The 25,166-nt window shown below is 39.3% G+C and overlaps 1 protein-coding gene across 4 annotated transcripts in view; it reads right to left on the bottom strand.

The window, feature by feature from the left end:
• Nucleotides 1-25,166, bottom strand: part of LOC128657241 (gastrula zinc finger protein XlCGF26.1-like) — a 437,958-nt gene that overhangs the window by 151,780 nt on the left and 261,012 nt on the right. Inside the window, exon 10 of one of the 4 annotated variants that reach the window (XM_053711513.1) lies at nt 2,551-3,639. The exons of the other annotated variants lie outside the window; for them this stretch is intronic. Within the exon in view, the coding sequence (XP_053567488.1) occupies nt 2,762-3,639 (878 nt within the window). The 3' untranslated portion in view covers nt 2,551-2,761. Of the gene's footprint in view, nt 1-2,550; nt 3,640-25,166 lie in introns of those variants that run through there. 4 annotated transcript variants of the gene reach the window in all.

The raw sequence follows: 25,166 nt of genomic DNA, 5'->3' as shown, positions 1-25,166 counted from the left end.
CAGACGGGGGACGCCAGAAGTAGATCTCATGGCGTCCCGGCTACCCAGATATGGGTCGAGGTCCAGGGACCCTCAGGTAGAGCTAACAGATGCATTAGCAGTGCCTTGGAGGTTCAATCTAATTTACATTTTTCCACCGTTTCCACACCTAGTCTTGGCCAAGAGAGGCTTCTCTGAAAGTGTGATTGGTACACTAATTCAGGCAAGGAAGCCAGTCACTCGTTGCATCTACCATAAGGTGTGGAGGATTTGTCCTAGTGTGAGAAGCATGGATATCCTTGGCATAGTGTGAAGGTATCCAGGATTCTGTCCTTTCTCCAAGACGGTTTGGAGAAGGGTCTTGTCGCCAGTTCCTTAAAGGGACAGATTTTGGCATTATCAGTCTTGTTGCATAGAAGACTCGCTGAGCTCCCTGACATACAATCTTTTGTTCAGGCTCTGTCTAGAATCAGGCCTGTCTTTAGACAGTCTGCTCCCCATGGAGCTTTAACTTGGTTCTTAAAGTATTGCAGAAGGTTCCGTTTGAGCCTATGCACTTCATTGACATTAAGATTCTGTCCTGGAAGGTTCTTTTCCTGTTGGCCATTGCATCGGCACGCAAAGTTTCTGAACTAGCTGCCTTGCAATGTGAGCATCCTTATCTGGTTTTTCATGCAGATAAGGAGGTGCTTTGCACTGTTTTGTGGTTTCTTCCCAAGGTGTTGTCTAACGGTAACATCAATCAGGAAATTATTGTTCCTTCTTTATGTCCTAACCCTTCTTCTTCTAAGGAGAAGTTACTTCATAACCTGGATGTTGTTCGTGCCTTAGAGTTCTATCTTCAGGCTACAAAGGATTTCAGACAGTCTACAACCTCTTCTACTTCTTTGTCCTTTTGGTTGAGGAGCTTGATTCGCTTGGCCATAAGCGAGACATAAGCCTTCTCAGAGGATCACGGCTCATTCAACTAGAGCTGTGGCTTCGCCTTGGGCCTTCAAGAATGAGGCCTCTATGGAGCAAATTTGTAAGGCGGCTATCTAGTCCTCCTTACACACTTTTTACAAATTTGACATTTTTGCTTCTGCAGAAGCTGTATTTGGGAGAAAGGTATTGCAGGCTGTGGTGCCCTCAGATTAGGGTCCGCCTTTTACCCTCCCAGTTTCATTCAGTGTCCTCTAGAGCTTGGGTATATGTTTCAAACAGTAATGAATGAAGCTGTGGACTCTCCTTCCCTTTAGATGGAAAACATAAATTATGCTTACCTGATAATTTAATTTCCATCGAGGGGAGGAGAGTCCACGGCTTCCGCCCATATCTCTGATGGGCGGACCTAAATTTATTTAATCTTCTGGCACCATTTATACCTGATGCTTCTAATACTGTTCCTTGTTCCCTCGGCAGAATGACTGGGGGATGAGGGAAGTGGGGGAGGTATTTAAGCCTTTGGCTGGGGTGTCTTTGCCTCCTCCTGGTGGCCAGGTTCTTAATTCCCAACAGTAATGAATGAAGCCGTGGACTCTCCTTCCCTCGATGGAAATGAAATTATCAGGTAAGCATAATTTATGTTTTTCATCTTTCGCCTGGACTGCTGCTTTTTCCCAAAAACTATTTGAAATGTTGACTCGTCGGACCACAAAACAGGATTCCACTGTGCTACTAATTATCTCAAATGAGACCGAGCAAAGAGAAGTCAGTGGCGCTTCTGGACAGTGTTGATGTATGGCTTCTGCTTTGCATAGTAAAGCCTTAACTTGCATCAGTGGACGCAGTAGCAAATGGTGTTTCCATTCTTCCTCTTCGGTGACTACGCCTTTTTGGAGGCTCCTTATATACTATGATTACACGATTGCCTCACCTGTTTCACATCACCTTCTTATTTAAGCTTGTCACATCGCTATTAGTCCTAAATTGCCCCTGTCCCAACATTTTTGGAACGTGTTGCAGTCATCAGATTTGAAATGAGTGTATATTTTCAAAAATATATTAAATTCACAAAGTAAATCATCAAATAATGTGTTAATAATGTGTCTTCAATATAAAAATAAAAACAGTGTAAACAAAGGATATAGAAGTGTCTTTAGTTCATTATAAGTAATAAAAAGTCCCAAGTGCTTGATTGGAGTTAGATTGAGGTGTTCATGTGGAAGAGAGAAACACAATAGTGAAGACTGTTTTGAACCCAGCAATCACAAAGGCATATACTCACACTTTTGAAAGCTATATCTCAACTCTTAGATTATGCGCTTCTATGTGTTAAGCCCCACGGCTTCAAAGAGGGAGATAAATGAATCCTCAATGTTTCCAGAGTAAAATACAATTTATTAAAACAAAGCCCTTTAAACATAATAGGTATCAGTCTTATAACAGAGCATATTTTAACCATTCATATAATGAACCAAACGGCTTGCAGCGTATATGAGACCGGATGCCACTGAATATAGACCTGTGATACAATCATATGTATTGTCCAAATAAAGTCCAACGTTATTGGACAATCAAAGCAATCTTCACTATTGTGTTTCTCTCTTCCACATGAACACCTGAATCTAACACCAATCAAGCACTTGGGACTTTTTTTTAAAATTTCAACTTTTATTGCGCAAAGAGAAAAACATCGAAAATACAAAGAGATTGCAAATCACCCAACGGTACAATATGTTGCATACATAATGATATGATACAGTTGATAATTGACATAGACAATATTTAAACTAAACAACAAATCTACACTAGTATTGCCCCCCCCCACCCCCGAGGAGAACATGTAGTCATCATCTGCACTCTAGATACTGAGTGGATGACAACTATGTGTCGGCCTCTGCGCTTCAGAGTTTAAGCTCTGATTTTCTTTAATATGAATTCTCTGATGATTAATAAGAGTTGATTTAAATTTAAAACATTTCCCACATTCAGAACATAAAAAGTCTTTCTCCACTCTATGACTGTTCTGATGACTAATGAGATGAAATTTCACATGAAAACATTTCCCACATTCAGAACACACAAAATCTTTCTCCCCTGTATGAATTTTCATATGAGTAGTAAGAGCTGATTTAAATTTAAAACATTTCCCACATTCAGAACATAAAAAGTCTTTCTCCACTCTATGACTGTTCTGATGACTAATGAGCAGAAATTTCAAACGAAAACATTTCCCACATTCAGAACACAAAAAATCTTTCTCCCCTGTATGAATTTTCTGATGCCTATTAAGGGAAGATTTCGTGGTAAAACATTTCTCGCAGTCAGAACATAAAAATGCTTTCTCCCCTGTATGAATTATCTGATGCCTAATAAGAGAAGATTTCGTAGTAAACCATTTCTCACAGTCAGAACATAAAAATCCTTTCTCTCCTGTATGAATTTTCTGATGCATAATAAGAGAAGATTTTTTGGTAAAACATTTCTCACAGTCAGAACATAAAAATGCTTTCTCTCTTGTATGAATTTTCTGATGCATAATAAGAGAAGATTTTTTGGTAAAACATTTCTCACAGTCAGAACATAAAAATGCTTTCTCTCTTGTATGAATTTTCTGATGCCTATTAAGAGAAGATTTCACAGTAAAACATTTCCCACATTCAGAACATAAATTTCCCATGTGGCTTCTTTGATTTTGAAGACTGAAAGTAGCATCGGCACTGCAGTTTGTGAAACTACCTGTTAATAAAAAAATACAATGGGAATACTATTATTGATTAATGACATAATTATTTTATCTTGATAACATTTTAACTTTTCTGAATTAGCGTCTACTACCAGGGGAGGGGACTAGCAATGAACCTACACTGATCCCCAGCCTCCATGCAAAGGCTAAAGGGCAGTTTAATGGACATTAGAGAACATGTTTAAAGATTTCCCAGTTATCTCATATTTGTAAATTACAAAAATAAATTGTATTCACTGCTGTTGTAATTTTCTCTACCTAAATGTATTTAGAGCTTTTAAAATGGACACAGACATTCAGGGATTCAAATCATAGCTGCAAATTGATTGATTGTCTGGAACACACAAGAATAAACTTACATTTACCTCTGGGTGAGGTCCAAATACTACAACAAATGGAGGCAGGAGAGAACAGAGTATGTCTGCTACAAGGAGATAAAGGGCTCGATGTTCAAAGGATTGTTAGATCAGGGAGAAATGCTCATGTCAGTATTGACAGTAAAGCAATCCGTCCTCAGTGAAATATAATAAAAAAGTGGACTGGCCCTCATTCTTCAGTTGAATGGCGATGTTCCTTCCATAGAAAACTATAGGATTCACTGCCTTTACAACAATCCGATCACATAGCAAGTAAGTACAGATAGCGGAAAGGTGGAGGTTGCATGTTTACACAACATATACTGTAACTATACTGTAAAATATATACTGTAAAAAAGGGCTCTGATAAGTAAGATTTCAAATAAAAGATATGCAAACTAAGTTTAACTGTACATTCATTACATTTCTTAGAAATGCTAATCTCACCACCAAAAGGAAGGTAGGCGATACAGGTATGTAGAGCTGCAACAACTAATCGTCATAATCAATAATAATCGATTATGAAAATAGTTGTCAACGAATCTCATAATCGATTAGTTGGTTTGCAATTAGTTGGTCTGTGCACAACACCAGCTGCTTCACTCCAATGAACTCCTGCATATAGTATTGTGTTTTATGGTTATGTCCTTAGCCTAAAGGACGTCTACAGACGTCTACTTTTCACTTTTTCAGGACAGTATACGTTTACAACTATCCCTGGCTTATGTGCAACCCAGATATAATAGTCATCATTTGGATTCTTTATATTAAATCTGGTGATTTGGAACTATGCTTTTCATGATATAGTGCCAAGCTTGTTGTTTACACCTTGCCCCTAGATTGATGCGAGTTATTTAAATTGATGTGCACTATTATCTGTTTGCACAATTATTAGCGTATTGCTTGCTATTGCTGATTATATGTACTGTATAAATAAATGTCTAAGGCTTTGTCCTGTTATTGATATACAGTCCTTAGCGCTTTTGATTTAGTTTTGTATTGTTTTTTTATATTTTTAATAAATTGTGATAATATGTACCAGATTCAACCTTTATAAGTATATATTCGTTATTTTTAGAGCTGACTAGATATTTCCCCTGACCTTATAGCTGGTTATTTACCATTGCATATAGATATTCAAGATATTTTTATGTTAGAATTAAGTCAAGGGTTACTTTATTGAGAGGCCCCTTGCCAAGGTAGAAAACACTTAGCATTGGTGAAGAGCTAAAAAAGATAAATATCCCACTTTGGTGAAATTGGCAAAACCCTACTTATACACCTCAACAGCCTTTTCTCTGCTGCAGGAAATATAGCTGCAAACAGAGAACCAGCCTTAGCCAGAAGCATGTGGACATGTTGAGATTTTTGCATTTCAATGCAAAGTTTCTGAAAGAGTGAATAACAGAATGTTATTAACAGTGATAGTCTAACTCTTTCTAGTTCTACCTCTTTTCAAACAGTTTGTGGTTTTGTTTTGTTTAATTATAAAACTGTGCTCTGCTGCTTAAAAATTGAAGAAACAGTTGTGTTAATGTAAAGTTTTAGTCTGAAGTTTATATTTGTAACACTCATTATGTGGATTTTATTTAAAACATAGAAAACTATTATTGATTCTCTTTTTATCCGATTAGTCGATTAATCGAAAAAATAATCGGCCGATTAATCGATTATGAAAATAATCGTTAGTTGCAGCCCTACAGGTATGTGTGAAAAGGTTTGCCTAAACTTGTGGATATTGCTTAGAATATTAGGAACTCCTGGTGATGGCTCACCATTAAAACAAAGGTTACTCTCATGGAACTCCCATAAAATACAGATGGAAAGCATATATATATTCATTCAGTTATGTTATATTAGACAAAAAAGAAACCTTTATATCATCACCTTTCGTGATAAATTTGTCTTGTAACAGACTTTCTGTCATGAAGGAAAGTGTCTATCACTTGGTCTGAAAAACCTCTCTATGACTAAATCAGGCATTGGAAGAAGGGGTCTTGAGAGAGAAGGTGCTTCCTAAGAGGGAAAGACCAAGGCTGACTGGAAGACATTTTTACCAGATCTGTGTACAGAGTCCTGCAAGACCATGCACCAACCACTGTCTTATCCTGGATAGTTATAAAAAGGCAGAAAATATGTAAATCAGATTGAATGACCAGGGAATCACAAGTGCTTATAGTAACTTGTGGATCTTGAGACCTCATACAATACTTGGGTACTTTGTGATTCAAGGAAGAGGCCATGAGATCCAAGTCTGGCCTTCCCATACAATTCACAATCTGGGCGAATACCTCCTGATTAAAGGATCATTTATCAGAGTAAAGGTACTGACGACTGATGAAGTCTTCTTCCCAAATCTCCACACTCAGAATGTGAATTGCTGAAATAATGCAACGATGGCGTTCTACAAAATTCAGAATGTGTGCTACCTCTTTCATTGCTAAGGCACTTTGAGTTCCACCCTGGTGATAGATGTAAGCCACTGTTGAGACATTGTCTTATTAGAAGCAAATAAAGTATTCTTGTCTGAAAATTGGACCAATTCTGAAGGGTCTTGAAGATTACACAGAATTCCATAATATTTATTGGTAAACTCAATTCCCAAGGTTCTCTGAGTCCCCCCAGAATGCACTACAACCTTTCAAGCTGGCATTAGTGGTAGTCACAACCCATGCTGCCCAAAGAAAGGAGGCCCCCTGAACAAGGGATTGGTGAGTCTGCCACCATATCAAAGACTGTCTCATCACGAGGTCAAACAAGATCTGCTGAGATAGATCCTCATAATCTCTGTTCCATTGCTTCAGCATCTTTAATTGAAGAGACTGCAGATGAAAAACCTGGGAAATGGAACTGCATCTGAGACATTGACCATGAAATCTACAACTTGTATTAAGCAAGGAAAGGAAGAGGATTGAGTTGGAGTTGAGCAGAAGACTGTTCCAGTTTTAGTCTGTGCTATTCTGTTAGAGAACATTATAGTAATTCAATTGATTATAGACCCTAGGAAGGATACCCAGGTCTGCAGAGTCAAGGATCTCCTTGGTAGGTTGCTTTTCCAACCATAACTGCAATGCAGCTGACAAACCAGTTGTGTGTGTTTCATTGCAAGCTGAAGAGAAGACTGCCTGTGTCAGAATATCATCCAGGTACGGAACTTCAGAGGTTTCCTGAGCTCACATCACAGTCAGCAATCCTACTAGAACCTTTGTAAAGACTAGGCACTGCTGCCAGACTAAATGGGAGTGCCACAACCTGATAATGACTGCTGAGAATGGCAAATCTCAAGAACCTGACATGATCCCTGTGGAAAGGGATGTGTAAATAAGCATTTTTCTTGATTCTGATAAAGCATATAATTTTAAACATCTTTACATTTTACTTCTATTATGAAATTTGCTTTGTTCTCTTAGTATCACTAAAAAGCAAAAAAGTAAGCTCAGGAGAGTTCATGAGTCTGCATCACTATAAGGCAATGGTTTTAAAAGTATGTTATACATTTGCAAGAACATCAGATGTCAGCACTTTTTCTTTCAATGCAGTGTTCCATAGAGTTGCACACTACCTATCTAGATATTTCTTCAACAAAGAAAACCAGGAAAGCAAAGCAAATTTCATTATAGATGTAAACTGGAAACATTTATTTTTAATTGTACGCTCTGTCTGAAGTACAAAAGAAAATATTGGGGTTTTATGTTCCTTTAAGTCGATGGAAGTAAATGACGTACAGTGCAAATTGTCTCTATTTTGAAAGTTGAGATTCAAATATTTTGAGATATATAATATCAAAATAGGCTGAATAGTAGAACCCCGAACAGAGGAAAGTTTTCCCATTGTCTCCAAGTCCTTAACACAAGCCAGAAAGGTTGTGGCCTTAAAGGGATCTTGAGGAACTCAGAGACAGTAGGAATCTTCCTTGAAGCTCCCGTACCTCCAGTGTTCGTAGCATTAATTGGATACAGGCCTGGTCCAAAAAAAAAAGGGAGAGAGAGCACACTTTTCTCAGAAACCATATCAGCAGACCAGGGCTTGTGCCATAATGCTTGTCAAGCAAGAAAAGCTATAGCAGCACTTTTTGCATTAATATGTATTATCAGAGATGGTTCCTGAAAGTAACCAATGAAGACTACCTAATAAGCAGAAGACAGAGGCGGTTTCTGACAGTACCTACTTTTATAAACAAAAAACGATTTCATAAATCAGACAGAGCATACAATTTTAAACAACTTTCCAATTAACTTAGATGACCAAATCTACTTCATTCTCTTGGTATCCTTTGTTGAAGGAGCAGCAATGCACTACTGAGAGCTAACTGAACACACCGAGCGAACCATTGATAAGAGTCATATATGTACAGATACCAATCAGCAGCTAGTTCCCAGTAGTGCATTGCTGCTCCTGAGTCTACCTTATTATGCTTTTCAACAAAGAATACCAAGAGTACTAAGCAAAATAGATTATGGAAGTAAATTGGAAAGTGGAATAACATTGCATACTCTGTGTGTATTATGGAAGCTTAGTTTTGACTTGACAATCTTGACAGAGGTAGGGCAACCTAGCAGAAGTAAAGACTAGTGTGTCCCACAATGGCCGTGAGACTTCTCAAGCCCTGATATTACCTTCTTCTCTAGAAGCGTAGTAGGCAGGGATGCAGAGAGTAACTGGAAGACCCTTATATAAGGAATATATATATATATATATATATATATATATGGTAACTAATGACCTGAGATCACAATATATGTAAAAAGAGATTGTGACAAGCCTCCCTACCCACTGCCTGATGGCTGCTGTTCATCAGATAAAACATAATTTATGTAAGAACTTACCTGATAAATTAATTTCTTTCATATTGGCAAGAGTCCACGAGCTAGTAACATATGGGAAATACAATCCTACCAGGAGGGGCAAAGTTTCCCAAACCTCAAAATGCCTATAAACACACCCCTCACCACACCCACAATTCAGTTTAACGAATAGCCAAGCAGTGGGGTGAAAAAGAAAGGAGTAGAAAGCATCAACAAAGGAAATTTGGAAATAATTGTGCTTTATCTTACATAAATGATGTTTTCTTTCATGTAATTGGCAAGAGTCCATGAGCTAGTGACATATGGGATATTAATACCCAAGATGTGGCTCTCCACTCAAGAGTCACTAGAGAGGGAGGGAATAAAAATAAAAACAGCCATATTCCGCTGAAAAAATTAATCCACAACCCAAAAAAATAAGTTTATTTCATTTTTGAAAGAAAAAAAAAATCAAAAGCAGAAGAATCAAATTGAAACAGCTGCCTGAAGAACTTTTCTACCAAAAACTGCTTCCGAAGAAGCAAATACATAAAAACGGTAGAATTTAGTAAATGTTTGCAAAGAGGACCAAGTTGCCGCTTTGCAAATCTGAACAACTGAAGCTTCATTCTTAAAAGCCCACGAAGTGGAGACTGATCTAGTAGAATGAGCTGTAATTCTCTGAGGCGGGGCCTGACCCGACTCCAAATAAGCTTGATGAGTCAAAAGTTTCAACCAAGAAGCCAAGGAAATAGCAGAAGCCTTCTGACCTTTCCTAGGACCAGAAAATAAAACAAATAGACTGGAAGTCTTCCTGAAATCTTTAGTAGCTTCCACATAATATTTCAAAGCTCTTACCACATCCAAAGACTGTAAGGATCTTTCCAAAGAATTCTTAGGATTAGGACACAAGGAAGGGACAACAATTTCTCTACTAATGTTGATAGAATTCACGACCTTAGGTAAAAATTGAAAAGAAATCCGCAAAAACATAATTTATGTAAGAACTTACCTGATAAATTCATTTCTTTCATATTAGCAAGAGTCCATGAGCTAGTGACGTATGGGATATACATTCCTACCAGGAGGGGCAAAGTTTCCCAAACCTTAAAATGCCTATAAATACACCCCTCACCACACCCACAATTTAGTTTAACGAATAGCCAAGAAGTGGGGTGATAAGAAAGGAGTGAAAGCATCAAAAAAATAATAAGGAATTGGAATAATTGTGCTTTATACAAAAAAATCCTAACCACCACAAAAAAGGGTGGGCCTCATGGACTCTTGCTAATATGAAAGAAATGAATTTATCAGGTAAGTTCTTACATAAATTATGTTTTCTTTCATGTAATTAGCAAGAGTCCATGAGCTAGTGACGTATGGGATAGCAAATACCCAAGATGTGGAACTTCCACGCAAGAGTCACTAGAGAGGGAGGGATAAAATAAAGACAGCCAATTCCGCTGAAAAATTAATCCACTACCCAAATCAAAAAAGTTTCAATTTTTATAATTAAAAAAACTGAAATTATAAGCAGAAGAATCAAACTGAAACAGTTGCTTGAAGTACCATTCTACCAAAACTGCTTCTAAAGAAGAGAAAACATCAAAATGGTAAAACATAGTAAAAGTATGCAAAGAAGACCAAGTCATTGCTTTGCAGATCTGATCAACAGAAGCTTCATTCTTAAAAAGCCCAGGAAGTAGAAATTTACCTAGTAGAATGAGCCGTAATCCTCCGAGGCGGGAATCCACCCGACTCCAAATAAGCATGATGAATCAAAAGTTTAAGCAAGATGCCAAGTAAATGGCAGAAGCCTTTTGACCTTCCTAAAACCAGAAAAGATAAAAAATAGACTAGAAGTCTATCTGAAATCTGAATAGTTTCAACATAGAATTTCAAAAACTCTTACCATATCCAAAGAAAGTAAGAATCTCACCAAAGAAGTCTTAGGAAAACAATAATTCCTCCCTAATGTTTGTTAGAATTTACAACTTTAGGTAAGAATTGAAATGAGGACAGCAAAAAACCACCTTATCCTGATGAAAAAAAATCAGAAAAAAAGAGATTCACAAGAAAGAGCAGATAATTCAAAAACTGTTCTAGCTGAAGAGATGTCCAAAAAGAACAATACGTTACATGAAAGTAATTAATTGTCAGAGCAAGCATATGCTCAAATAGAAGAGCCTGAAAAACCTTCAGAACCAAATTAAGACTCCCAGGAGGAGAAATTGGCTTAATGACAGATTTGATACGAATCAAAACCTGAACAAAATGATGAATATCAGGAAGTAACACTGCCTTATCCTGATGAAAAATCAGAAAAGGATATTCACAAAAAAGAGCAGATAACTCCCCTGTACGCGAACCCCCATGCCTCAATCTTGATTAACGGAACTCCCTCGCCCCCCTTCCGACTGGGTAGGGGAACAAGACAGGGATGTCCACTGTCACCCCTCCTTTTTGACATTGCCATTGAACCCCTAGCCATCAAGATTAGAGCGGAGTCGGAGGGGTTGTGGGTGGGTAGAGTCCAGTGCCATCTGTCTCTCTTTGCAGATGACATGATCCTATACCTACAAAATCCAAAAACAAACATCCCCACGTCATGCAAATTATACACCAGTTTGGCCGGATCTCTGGCTACAAAATAAACACTGACAAATCGGAGCTTGTTTGGCTGCTCCCGAGATCACCCTGCACCGCTCTACCATACAGTTTTAAACAAGTCACCCATTCCTTCAAATACTTGGGAATCAAACTATCTCGGAATCCCGGGGAGTGGTACCATCTTAACTATCGTCCCCTAGTAAAGGAACTCCAGGAGATGTTGCTCAGATGGGGTAAACTACCGGTAGCGCAACCTGGTAGGATCACGCTCGTCAAGATGATCATATTCCCGAAACTCCTGTACTTGTTTCAGATGGTACCTTACAACATGCATAAAGCGGATCTACAGACACTTAACAAAGCAATGCTTTCTTTCATATGGGCAGGGAAAAAACACAAAATAAATTCTTCTAGACTGATGGCAGAGGTTACCTCGGGGGGTTTAGCTGTCCCCAACCTTGAAGCATATTGCGAGTCAGCCCAAATTAAATATGTACTAGACTGGTTGACAGAGAAACGACACTTCACCTTGCCAGAGCTTGAACAACAGGTTACAGCTCCATGGTCCTTGCAAGCACTCCCACATATGGCACCGAGGCACACACTCAAGTTAGATAAAAACTATCCTCTGTTATTCCAACCCCTCTGTGCTTGGTGGAAACTGTGCAAGAGATCTATATTTAACCCTAACTACACGAAATACCTCCCTTTGAGAGGTAATCCAGGATTCCCCGCAGGGATTGATTCCCCAGTGTTTCCCACATGGGGGACCAGGGGGTTGACCTCCGTGTCCCAATTAATAAATGGGTTAGATATGAAGGTTAGACCCTTTTCAAGAACTACAAATCCAATGCGACCTGCCCCGCACACACCACTTTGCGTATCTACAAGCGAGACATTACATCCATGACCTACTGCGACATACAGAACTTACTGACCAAAACTCAGACATAAACAGACTGCTACATAAGACAGCGCAGGGTGGTACGCCTATATCCCCAACTTACAAACTACACATGAAACCAACAAACGTAGCCACAGTCAAACACATCAGTGACACATGGACAAACACCCTAGACACTGAAATCACAACAGACGTGGTACAGCGCAGCATACAATATGCAAGAAGAGCAACTTTATCAGTGACTGCTAGAGAATCACACACCAGACTGTTGCAAGCAGCATACATACCACCCAAAATCTTCAAAAAATGGAGACCAGACGCAGACGGTCACTGTAAGAAATGCAAAGCATCAGATGCAGACTTGCCGCACTTGCTGTGGAACTGCCCTATGATACGGAAATTCTGGGGCATGATAGCATACTGGATAAAAATCACGTTCCACATTGAAGTGACGGTTTCCCTCAAATTGATAGTATTCCTAGAGGCCCCAGTTTTGACACCTAACTCCCTGAAAAAAGTGATCACAAACATTGTCCTACAAGCTAGGAAACTCATATTCAAAAATTGGTTGAGCCCAGAGACCCCTACACTATCACAACTTAAGACAAGTATGCACAAACAGGTTACATACGAAGCAGCAGACACCCTAAGAGATGTACAGTTGAGAACTAGGCCCTTTATGAAAAAATGGGAACCTAACATACGCACTCTACAGATCACTATGCAAACACAGCTTTTATTCCCCCTCAGGAACACTGAAGCCTTATTAGAACAACACCTGAGAGGCAAATGGAACTTTTTATATGAAGAGAAACACGAAAGATGAGGTGGGGGACATCTGCTCACACTTTATAAGGTCTGTCTTCTCGCTACTGCCCAGGGGAGAGAAAGAGACCTAAACTATAGTATACTATAAAGGTCTCAACGTGATCAATGAAGAGATGAGATTGAGCTTGCTTCTGACTATTGTTATTTTGTTAATATTGAACATTGTATTATTTGAGAAAGTTGGGTAGGGGAGGGGGGAGGTATGGGGGAGGAAGGAGAGAAAAAAAAGGGGAAAAGAGGGGCCTACCATGGACAGTTACAGCAAAAAGACTATCTCCCAAGACACAGATTTAAAACTCCTTTTGTTTTAAGAGAAAAGACTCTGGGCGTAACTACAGAGAAGCTGAATGTAAGAGCTGCACTTGCAGCAAAGCAACCCCAGTATCCCAATGGAAACATGCAATTGTAACATATTATTCGTTTTGTATATTCTGTGATTCATGGGAGAGATATCTCCACATGGTAACCCTCGTTTGATAAAGTTTAAAAAAAAAAAAAGAGCAGATAACTCAAAAACTCTTCTAGCAGAAGAAATAACCAAAAGGAACAATACTTTTCCAAGAAAGTAATTTAATGTTCAGAGAATGCATAGTTTCAAACGGAGGAGCCTGTAAAGCCCTCAGCACCAAATTGAGACTCCAAAGAGGAGAGATTGAATTAATGGCAGGCTTGATATGGACCAAAGCCTGTACAAAACAATGAATATCAGGATGATTAGCAATCTTTCTGTGAAAAAAGAACAGAAAGAGTAGAGATTTGTCCTAACAAAGAACTGAAGACAAAACCTTATCCAAACCAACCTGAAAAGATAATAAAATTCTATGAATTTTAAAAGAATGCCAAGAAAAGTAGGTCTTCCAGACTCAATAATAAATCTTTCTAGAGACAGATTTACGAGCCTGAAACATAGTATTAATCAATGAGTCAGAGAAACTTCTATGACTAAAAATCAAGCGTTCAATCTCCATCCCTTCAAATTTATTTGAGATCCTGATGGAAAAAAACATAATTTATGTAAGAACTTACCTGATAAATTCATTTCTTTCATATTAGCAAGAGTCCATGAGCTAGTGACGTATGGGATATACATTCCTACCAGGAGGGGCAAAGTTTCCCAAACCTCAAAATGCCTATAAATACACCCCTCACCACACCCACAATTCAGTTTAACGAATAGCCAAGAAGTGGGGTGATAAAAAAAGTGCGAAAGCATATAAAATAAGGAATTGGAATAATTGTGCTTTATACAAAATCATAACCACCACAAAAAAAGGGCGGGCCTCATGGACTCTTGCTAATATGAAAGAAATGAATTTATCAGGTAAGTTCTTACATAAATTATGTTTTCTTTCATGTAATTAGCAAGAGTCCATGAGCTAGTGACGTATGGGATAATGACTACCCAAGATGTGGATCTTTCCACACAAGAGTCACTAGAGAGGGAGGGATAAAATAAAGACAGCCAATTCCTGCTGAAAATAATCCACACCCAAAATAAAGTTTAATGAAAAACATAAGCAGAAGATTCAAACTGAAACCGCTGCCTGAAGTACTTTTCTACCAAAAACTGCTTCAGAAGAAGAAAATACATCAAAATGGTAGAATTTAGTAAAAGTATGCAAAGAGGACCAAGTTGCTGCTTTGCAAATCTGATCAATCGAAGCTTCATTCCTAAATGCCCAGGAAGTAGAAACTGACCTAGTAGAATGAGCTGTAATTCTCTGAGGCGGAGTTTTACCCGACTCAACATAGGCAAGATGAATTAAAGATTTCAACCAAGATGCCAAAGAAATGGCAGAAGCTTTCTGGCCTTTTCTAGAACCGGAAAAGATAACAAATAGACTAGAAGTCTTTCGGAAAGATTTAGTAGCTTCAACATAATATTTCAAAGCTCTAACAACATCCAAAGAATGCAACGATTTCTCCTTAGAATTCTTAGGATTAGGACATAATGAAGGAACCACAATTTCTCTACTAATGTTGTTGGAATTCACAACTTTAGGTAAAAATTCAAAAGAAGTTCGCAACACCGCCTTATCCTGATGAAAAATCAGAAAAGGAGACTCACAAGAAAGAGCAGATAATTCAGAAACTCTTCTGGCAGAAGAGATGGCCAAAAGGAACAAAACTTTCCAAGAAAGTAATTTAATGTCCAATGAATGCATAGGTTCAAACGGAGGAGCTTGAAGAGCTCCCAGAACCAAATTCAAACTCCAAGGAGGAGAAATAGACTTAATGAGAGGTTTTATACGAACCAAAGCTTGTACAAAACAATGAATATCAGGAAGAATAGCAATCTTTCTGTGAAAAAGAACAGAAAGAGCAGAGATTTGTCCTTTCAAGGAACTTGCGGACAAACCCTTATCTAAACCATCCTGAAGAAACTGTAAAATTCTCGGTATTCTAAAAGAATGCCAAGAAAAATGATGAGAAAGACACCAAGAAATATAAGTCTTCCAGACTCTATAATATATCTCTCTAGATACAGATTTACGAGCCTGTAACATAGTATTAATCACAGAGTCAGAGAAACCTCTTTGACCAAGAATCAAGCGTTCAATCTCCATACCTTTAAATTTAAGGATTTCAGATCCTGATGGAAAAAAGGACCTTGTGACAGAAGGTCTGGTCTTAACGGAAGAGTCCACAGTTGGCAAGAGGCCATCCGGACAAGATCCGCATACCAAAACCTGTGAGGCCATGCCGGAGCTACCAGCAGAACAAACGAGCATTCCTTCAGAATCTTGGAGATTACTCTTGGAAGAAGAACTAGAGGCGGAAAGATATAGGCAGGATGATACTTCCAAGGAAGTGATAATGCATCCACTGCCTCCGCCTGAGGATCCCGAGATCTGGACAGATACCTGGGAAGTTTCTTGTTTAGATGGGACGCCATCAGATCTATTTCTGGAAGTTCCCACATTTGAACAATCTGAAGAAATACCTCTGGGTGAAGAGACCATTCGCCCGGATGCAACGTTTGGCGACTGAGATAATCCGCTTCCCAATTGTCTATACCTGGGATATGAACCGCAGAGATTAGACAGGAGCTGGATTCCGCCCAAACCAAAATTCGAGATACTTCTTTCATAGCCAGAGGACTGTGAGTCCCTCCTTGATGATTGATGTATGCCACAGTTGTGACATTGTCTGTCTGAAAACAAATGAACGATTCTCTCTTCAGAAGAGGCCAAAACTGAAGAGCTCTGAAAATTGCACGGAGTTCCAAAATATTGATCGGTAATCTCACCTCCTGAGATTCCCAAACTCCTTGTGCCGTCAGAGATCCCCACACAGCTCCCCAACCTGTGAGACTTGCATCTGTTGAAATTACAGTCCAGGTCGGAAGCACAAAAGAAGCCTCCTGAATTAAACGATGGTGATCTGTCCACCATGTTAGAGAGTGTCGAACAATCGGTTTTAAAGATATTAATTGAGATATCTTTGTGTAATCCTTGCACCATTGATTCAGCATACAGAGCAGAAGAGGTCGCATGTGAAAACGAGCAAAGGGGATCGCGTCCGATGCAGCAGTCATAAGACCTAGAATTTCCATGCATAAGGCTACCGAAGGGAATGATTGTGACTGAAGGTTCCGACAAGCTGCAATCAATTTTAGACGTCTCTTGTCTGTTAAAGACAGAGTCATGGACACTGAATCCATCTGGAAACCCAGAAAGGTTACCCTTGTCTGAGGAATCAATGAACTTTTTGGTAAATTGATCCTCCAACCATGATCTTGAAAAAACAACACAAGTCGATTCGTATGAGATTCTGCTAAATGTAAAGACTGAGCAAGTACCAAGATATCGTCCAAATAAGGAAATACCACAATACCCTGTTCTCTGATTACAGACAGAAGGGCACCGAGAACCTTTGTAAAAATTCTTGGAGCTGTAGCTAGGCCAAACGGCAGAGCCACAAACTGGTAATGCTTGTCCAGAAAAGAGAATCTCAGGAACTGATAATGATCTGGATGAATCGGAATATGCAGATATGCATCCTGTAAATCTATTGTGGACATATAATTCCCTTGCTGAACAAAAGGCAAGATAGTCCTTACAGTTACCATCTTGAACGTTGGTATCCTTACATAACGATTCAATATTTTTAGATCCAGAACTGGTCTGAAGGAATTCTCCTTCTTTGGTACAATGAAGAGATTTGAATAAAACCCCATCCCCTGTTCCGGAACTGGAACTGGCATAATTACTCCAGTCAACTCTAGATCTGAAACACAATTCAGAAATGCTTGAGCTTTTACTGGATTTACTGGGACACGGGAAAGAAAAAATCTCTTTGCAGGAGGTCTCATCTTGAAACCAATTCTGTACCCTTCTGAAACAATGTTCTGAATCCAAAGATTGTGAACAGAATTGATCCAAATTTCCTTGAAAAAACGTAACCTGCCCCCTACCAGCTGAGCTGGAATGAGGGCCGCACTTTCATGTGGACTTAGAAGCAGGCTTTGCCTTTCTAGCTGGCTTGGATTTATTCCAGACTGGAGATGGTTTCCAAACTGAAACTGCTCCTGAGGATGAAGGATCAGGCTTTTGTTCTTTGTTGAAACGAAAGGAACGAAAACGATTATTAGCCCTGTTTTTACCTTTAGATTTTTTATCCTGTGGTAAAAAAGTTCCTTTCCCACCAGTAACAGTTGAAATAATAGAATCCAACTGAGAACCAAATAATTTGTTACCCTGGAAAGAAATAGAAAGTAGAGTTGATTTAGAAGCCATATCAGCATTCCAAGTTTTAAGCCATAAAGCTCTTCTAGCTAAAATAGCTAGAGACATAAACCTGACATCAACTCTGATAATATCAAAAATGGCATCACAGATAAAATTATTAGCATGCTGAAGAAGAATAATAATATCATGAGAATCATGATGTGTTACTTGTTGCGCTAAAGTTTCCAACCAAAAAGTTGAAGCTGCAGCAACATCAGCCAAAGATATAGCAGGTCTAAGAAGATTACCTGAACACAGATAAGCTTTTCTTAGAAAGGATTCAATTTTCCTATCTAAAGGATCCTTAAACGAAGTACCATCTGACGTAGGAATAGTAGTACGTTTAGCAAGGGTAGAAATAGCCCCATCAACTTTAGGGATTTTGTCCCAAAATTCTAATCTGTCAGACGGCACAGGATATAATTGCTTAAAACGTTTAGAAGGAGTAAATGAATTACCCAATTTATCCCATTCTTTGGAAATTACTGCAGAAATAGCATTAGGAACAGGAAAAACTTCTGGAATAACCACAGGAGCTTTAAATACCTTATCCAAACGTTTAGAATTAGTATCAAGAGGACCAGAATCCTCTATTTCTAAAGCAATTAGTACTTCTTTAAGTAAAGAACAAATAAATTCCATTTTAAATAAATATGAAGATTTATCAGCATCAACCTCTGAGACAGAATCCTCTGAACCAGAAGAGTCATCAGAATCAGAATGATGATGTTCATTTAAAAATTCATCTGTAGGGAGAGAAGTTTTAAAAGATTTTTTACGTTTACTAGAAGGAGAAATAACAGACATAGCCTTCTTTATGGATTCAGAAACAAAATCTCTTATGTTATCAGGAACATTCTGCACCTTAGATGTTGAAGGAACTGCAACAGGCAATGGTACTTTACTAAAGGAAATATTATCTGCATTAACAAGTTTGTCATGACAATCAATACAAACAACAGCCGGAGGAATAGCTACCAAAAGTTTACAGCAGATACACTTAGCTTTGGTAGATCCAGCACTAGACAGCGATTTTCCTGTAGTATCTTCTGACTCAGATGCAACGTGAGACATCTTGCAATATGTAAGAGAAAAAACAACATATAAAGCAAAATTTGATCAAATTCCTTAAATGACAGTTTCAGGAATGGGAAAAAATGCCAAAGAACAAGCTTCTAGCAACCAGAAGCAATAAAAAATAAGACTTAAATAATGTGGAGACAAAAGCGACGCCCATATTTTTTAGCGCCAAATCAGACGCCCACATTATTTGGCGCCTAAATGCTTTTGGCGCCAAAATGACGCCACATCCGGAACGCCGACATCTTTGGCGCAAAATAACGTCAAAAAAATGACGCAACTTCCGGCGACACGTATGACGCCGGAAACGGAAAATAATTTTTGCGCCAAAAAAGTCTGCGCCAAGAATGACGCAATAAAATGAAGCATTTTCAGCCCCCGCGAGCCTAACAGCCCACAGGGAAAAAAGAGTCAAATTTTTGAAGGTAAGAAAAAAATGATTAATTCAAATGCATTATCCCAAATATGAAACTGACTGTCTGAAAAATAAGGAAAGTTGAACATTCTGAGTCAAGGCAAATAAATGCTTGAATACATATATTTAGAACTTTATAAACAAAGTGCCCAACCATAGCTTAGAGTGTCACAGAAAATAAGATTTACTTACCCCAGGACACTCATCTACATGTTTGTAGAAAGCCAAACCAGTACTGAAACGAGAATCAGCAGAGGTAATGGTATATATAAGAGTATATCGTCGATCTGAAAAGGGAGGTAAGAGATGAATCTCTACGACCGATAACAGAGAACCTATGAAATAGACCCCGTAGAAGGAGATCACTGCATTCAAATAGGCAATACTCTCTTCACATCCCTCTGACATTCACTGCACGCTGAGAGGAAAACCGGGCTCCAACTTGCTGCGGAGCGCATATCAACGTAGAATCTAGCACAAACTTACTTCACCACCTCCATCGGAGGCAAAGTTTGTAAAACTGAATCGTGGGTGTGGTGAGGGGTGTATTTATAGGCATTTTGAGGTTTGGGAAACTTTGCCCCTCCTGGTAGGAATGTATATCCCATACGTCACTAGCTCATGGACTCTTGCTAATTACATGAAAGAAATGGGCCTTGAGAAAGAAAGTCTGGTTTAAACGGAAGTGTCCAAGGTTGGCAACTGGCCATCCGAATGAGATCCGCATACCAAAACCTGAGAGACAATACTGGAGCCACCAGCATAACAAACAAATACTCCATAAGAATTTTGGAAATCACTTTGGAAGAAGAACTAGAGGCGGAAAGAAATAGGCAAAAAGATAATTCCAAAGAAATGTCAATATATACACTACTTCCGCCTGAGGATCCCCGGATCTGAATAGGCCCCTGGGAAGTTCTTTATTCAGATGAGATGCCAACAGATCTATTTATAGAAATGCTCACATCTGAAAAATTGAAAAACATATCTGGGTATGAAAGACCATTCTCCCGGATGTAAAGCTTGATTAACAGAGATAATCCGCTTCCCAAATATCTATACCTGGGAACAAAACCACAGAATTTAGATAGAAGCTGGATTTAGCCCAAGCTAATATCCGAGACACTTCTAGCCTAAGGACTGATAGTCCTACCCTGATGATTGACATACACCATAGTTGTGATATTGTCTGAAAAACAATAAACGTCTCTTCTTCAAAAAGAAACTAACTAAAAAACTCTTAGAAAGCACGGAGTTCTAAAATATCAAATGGTAATCTCGCCTCCTGAGATTTCCAAACCCCTTATGCTGACAGAGATCCTCAGACAGCCTCCCAACCCAAAAAGACTCACATCTGTAGAGATCATGGTCCAGGTTGAAAGAAACGAAGAGACCTGTAGAACTAAATGATGGTGATCTTAACCACCAAATCAAGAGATAAATATTAGGATTCGAAGATTTAAAATGTGAAATCCTAGAATCCCTGCACCATAATTCAGCATAAAAAACTGGAAAGGTTCTTTCTATTGAAAATGAGCAAAGGGAATTGAATCCAATGCTGTGGCAGACGGAACACAATAAAATTGTCCCTTGTCTGATAGAGACAAAGACAGTGACACAAACTATCTGGAAACCTAAAAAAGGTGACCCTTGTGTGAGAAATCAAGAGCTTTTGAAAAAAAGATCCTCTAACTATGACCTGGAAGAACAAAGTGAATCATATGAGATTCCGCATCCTCAGAAAATAATCTGAATGAAAACAGAAAAATGAAAATATGCATTTATTGTATCTAATGAAAACAAATAATGCTATCACTGACCAAAAAAAGGCAGAATAGTTTGAATAAAACTCCAAAACCCAGTTCCTAAAAATGGAACTGGAAGAAATACCCCAGAAGATTCCAGATCTGAGCAGCGCTTGAACCCCACGGGTGATCAGCCATGATTCAACAGTACCCAAATATATAGGACCGAAACACACTTAAAGAAAGTGTTAGCCTTACTGGAATAAAATTGAAGAAATTTGGACCGAATAGAACCAAATAAATTTCAAAAAAGTCTTAACCTGCCCCTTGCCAGCCAAGCTGGAATACGGCACGTACATCGCAATTTTAGGGAGCTGATTTCGAACTGAAAAATTTCCAATTAAAAACATGTTACTTGGGAAAGAATTCAGGAATTCGTTCCTAATAAGAACAACCAAACTAGTATAAGCTTAAAGTTTTAGTCTTAGAACTCAATCTTGAAGCCCAGAGTAACAGTTAAGAATTGAATCCAATTAAAAAACAAATAATTGATTATCTTAGAACAAAAGAAATATGGATTTTTAGAAATCACAAAATTCTTCTAGCTAAAACAGCTAAAGACATAGATAAAACCTCATTTGCGAAAATATTCAATAAAATGAAGACACAAATGAAATTATTAGCATGATAGTCCAGTTAAAGGAAAATAAATACTATTTTGCTATAGAAACAATAGCATAATTAGTAGGAGTAGAGATAGCCCCAATAAATTGGAGAACCCTCCAAATTGAATTTAACTGCCGGCAAAGAATATAGTTTAAAACCTTTGAAGAAGGAATAAAAGAAAATTCTCAGCCTATTCCATTCCCTAGTATGAGGAACTGGAAAAAGAACCTCTGAAAACACAGAAGAATAAATAAGCAGAAAAAGTGTTAGCTAGTCTTGAAAAAGAACTAGTTACCTTAATATCCAAAATAATCAACACCTTTTCAACAAAGAACAAATGTACTTTAATAAAAAAATAAAAAACAGAATTTATGTTTACCTGATAAATTTCTTTCTCCAACGGTGTGTCCGGTCCACGGCGTCATCCTTACTTGTGGGATATTCTCTTCCCCAACAGGAAATGGCAAAGAGCCCAGCAAAGCTGGTCACATGATCCCTCCTAGGCTCCGCCTACCCCAGTCATTCGACCGACGTTAAGGAGGAATATTTGCATAGGAGAAACCATATGGTACCGTGGTGACTGTAGTTAAAGAAAATAAATTATCAGACCTGATTAAAAAAACCAGGGCGGGCCGTGGACCGGACACACCGTTGGAGAAAGAAATTTATCAGGTAAACATAAATTCTGTTTTCTCCAACATAGGTGTGTCCGGTCCACGGCGTCATCCTTACTTGTGGGAACCAATACCAAAAGCTTTAGGACACGGATGAAGGGAGGGAGCAAATCAGGTCACCTAAATGGAAGGCACCACGGCTTGCAAAACCTTTCTCCCAAAAATAGCCTCAGAAGAAGCAAAAGTATCAAACTTGTAAAATTTGGTAAAAGTGTGCAGTGAAGACCAAGTCGCTGCCCTACATATCTGATCAACAGAAGCCTCGTTCTTGAAGGCCCATGTGGAAGCCACAGCCCTAGTGGAATGAGCTGTGATTCTTTCGGGAGGCTGCCGTCCGGCAGTCTCGTAAGCCAATCTGATGATGCTTTTAATCCAAAAAGAGAGAGAGGTAGAAGTTGCTTTTTGACCTCTCCTTTTACCAGAATAAACAACAAACAAGGAAGATGTTTGTCTAAAATCCTTTGTAGCATCTAAATAGAATTTTAGAGCGCGAACAACATCCAAATTGTGCAACAAACGTTCCTTCTTTGAAACTGGTTTTGGACACAGAGAAGGTACGATAATCTCCTGGTTAATGTTTTTGTTAGAAACAACTTTTGGAAGAAAACCAGGTTTAGTACGTAAAACCACCTTATCTGCATGGAACACCAGATAAGGAGGAGAACACTGCAGAGCAGATAATTCTGAGACTCTTCTAGCAGAAGAAATCGCAACTAAAAACAAAACTTTCCAAGATAATAACTTAATATCAACGGAATGTAAGGGTTCAAACGGAACCCCCTGAAGAACTGAAAGAACTAAATTGAGACTCCAAGGAGGAGTCAAAGGTTTGTAAACAGGCTTGATTCTAACCAGAGCCTGAACAAAGGCTTGAACATCTGGCACAGCTGCCAGCTTTTTGTGAAGTAATACCGACAAGGCAGAAATCTGTCCCTTCAGGGAACTTGCAGATAATCCTTTTTCCAATCCTTCTTGAAGGAAGGATAGAATCCTAGGAATCTTAACCTTGTCCCAAGGGAATCCTTTAGATTCACACCAACAGATATATTTTTTCCAAATTTTGTGGTAAATCTTTCTAGTTACAGGCTTTCTGGCCTGAACAAGAGTATCGATAACAGAATCTGAGAATCCTCGCTTCGATAAAATCAAGCGTTCAATCTCCAAGCAGTCAGCTGGAGTGAAACCAGATTCGGATGTTCGAACGGACCCTGAACAAGAAGGTCTCGTCTCAAAGGTAGCTTCCAAGGTGGAGCCGATGACATATTCACCAGATCTGCATACCAAGTCCTGCGTGGCCACGCAGGAGCTATCAAGATCACCGACGCCCTCTCCTGATTGATCCTGGCTACCAGCCTGGGGATGAGAGGAAATGGCGGGAACACATAAGCTAGTTTGAAGGTCCAAGGTGCTACTAGTGCATCCACTAGAGCCGCCTTGGGATCCCTGGATCTGGCCCCGTAGCAAGGAACTTTGAAGTTCTGACGAGAGGCCATCAGATCCATGTCTGGAATGCCCCACAGGTGAGTGACTTGGGCAAAAATTTCCGGATGGAGTTCCCACTCCCCCGGATGCAATGTCTGACGACTCAGAAAATCCGCTTCCCAATTTTCCACTCCTGGGATGTGGATAGCAGACAGGTGGCAGGAGTGAGACTCCGCCCATAGAATGATTTTGGTCACTTCTTCCATCGCTAGGGAACTCCTTGTTCCCCCCTGATGGTTGATGTACGCAACAGTTGTCATGTTGTCTGATTGAAACCGTATGAACTTGGTCCTCGCTAGCCGAGGCCAGGCCTTGAGAGCATTGAATATCGCTCTCAGTTCCAGAATATTTATCGGTAGAAGAGATTCTTCCCGAGACCAAAGACCCTGAGCTTTCAGGGATCCCCAGACCGCGCCCCAGCCCATCAGACTGGCGTCGGTCGTGACAATGACCCACTCTGGTCTGCGGAACGTCATCCCTTGAGACAGATTGTCCAGGGACAGCCACCAACGGAGTGAGTCTCTGGTCCTCTGATTTACTTGTATCTTCGGAGACAAGTCTGTATAGTCCCCATTCCACTGACTGAGCATGCACAGTTGTAATGGTCTTAGATGAATGCGCGCAAAAGGAACTATGTCCATTGCCGCCACCATCAACCCGATCACTTCCATGCACTGAGCTATGGAAGGAAGAGGAACAGAATGAAGTATCCGACAAGAGTCTAGAAGTTTTGTTTTTCTTGCCTCTGTTAGAAAGATCCTCATTTCTAAGGAGTCTATAATTGTTCCCAAGAAGGGAACCCTTGTTGACGGGGATAGAGAACTCTTTTCCACGTTCACTTTCCAGCCGTGAGATCTGAGAAAGGCCAGGACAATGTCCGTGTGAGCCTTTGCTTGAGGAAGGGACGACGCTTGAATCAGAATGTCGTCCAGGTAAGGTACTACTGCAATGCCCCTTGGTCTTAGCACCGCTAGAAGGGACCCTAGTACCTTTGTGAAAATCCTTGGAGCAGTGGCTAATCCGAAAGGAAGCGCCACGAACTGGTAATGTTTGTCCAGGAATGCGAACCTTAGGAACCGATGATGTTCCTTGTGGATAGGAATATGTAGATACGCATCCTTTAAATCCACCGTGGTCATGAATTGACCCTCCTGGATGGAAGGAAGAATAGTTCGAATGGTTTCCATCTTGAAAGATGGAACCTTGAGAAACTTGTTTAAGATCTTGAGATCTAAGATTGGTCTGA

This window comes from Bombina bombina, chromosome 4, assembly GCF_027579735.1.
Source record: "Bombina bombina isolate aBomBom1 chromosome 4, aBomBom1.pri, whole genome shotgun sequence".
Taxonomy (NCBI): Eukaryota; Metazoa; Chordata; class Amphibia; order Anura; family Bombinatoridae; genus Bombina; species Bombina bombina.
Note: the sequence above shows the minus strand (reverse complement) of the source record. Positions and strands in the feature narration are given on the sequence as shown.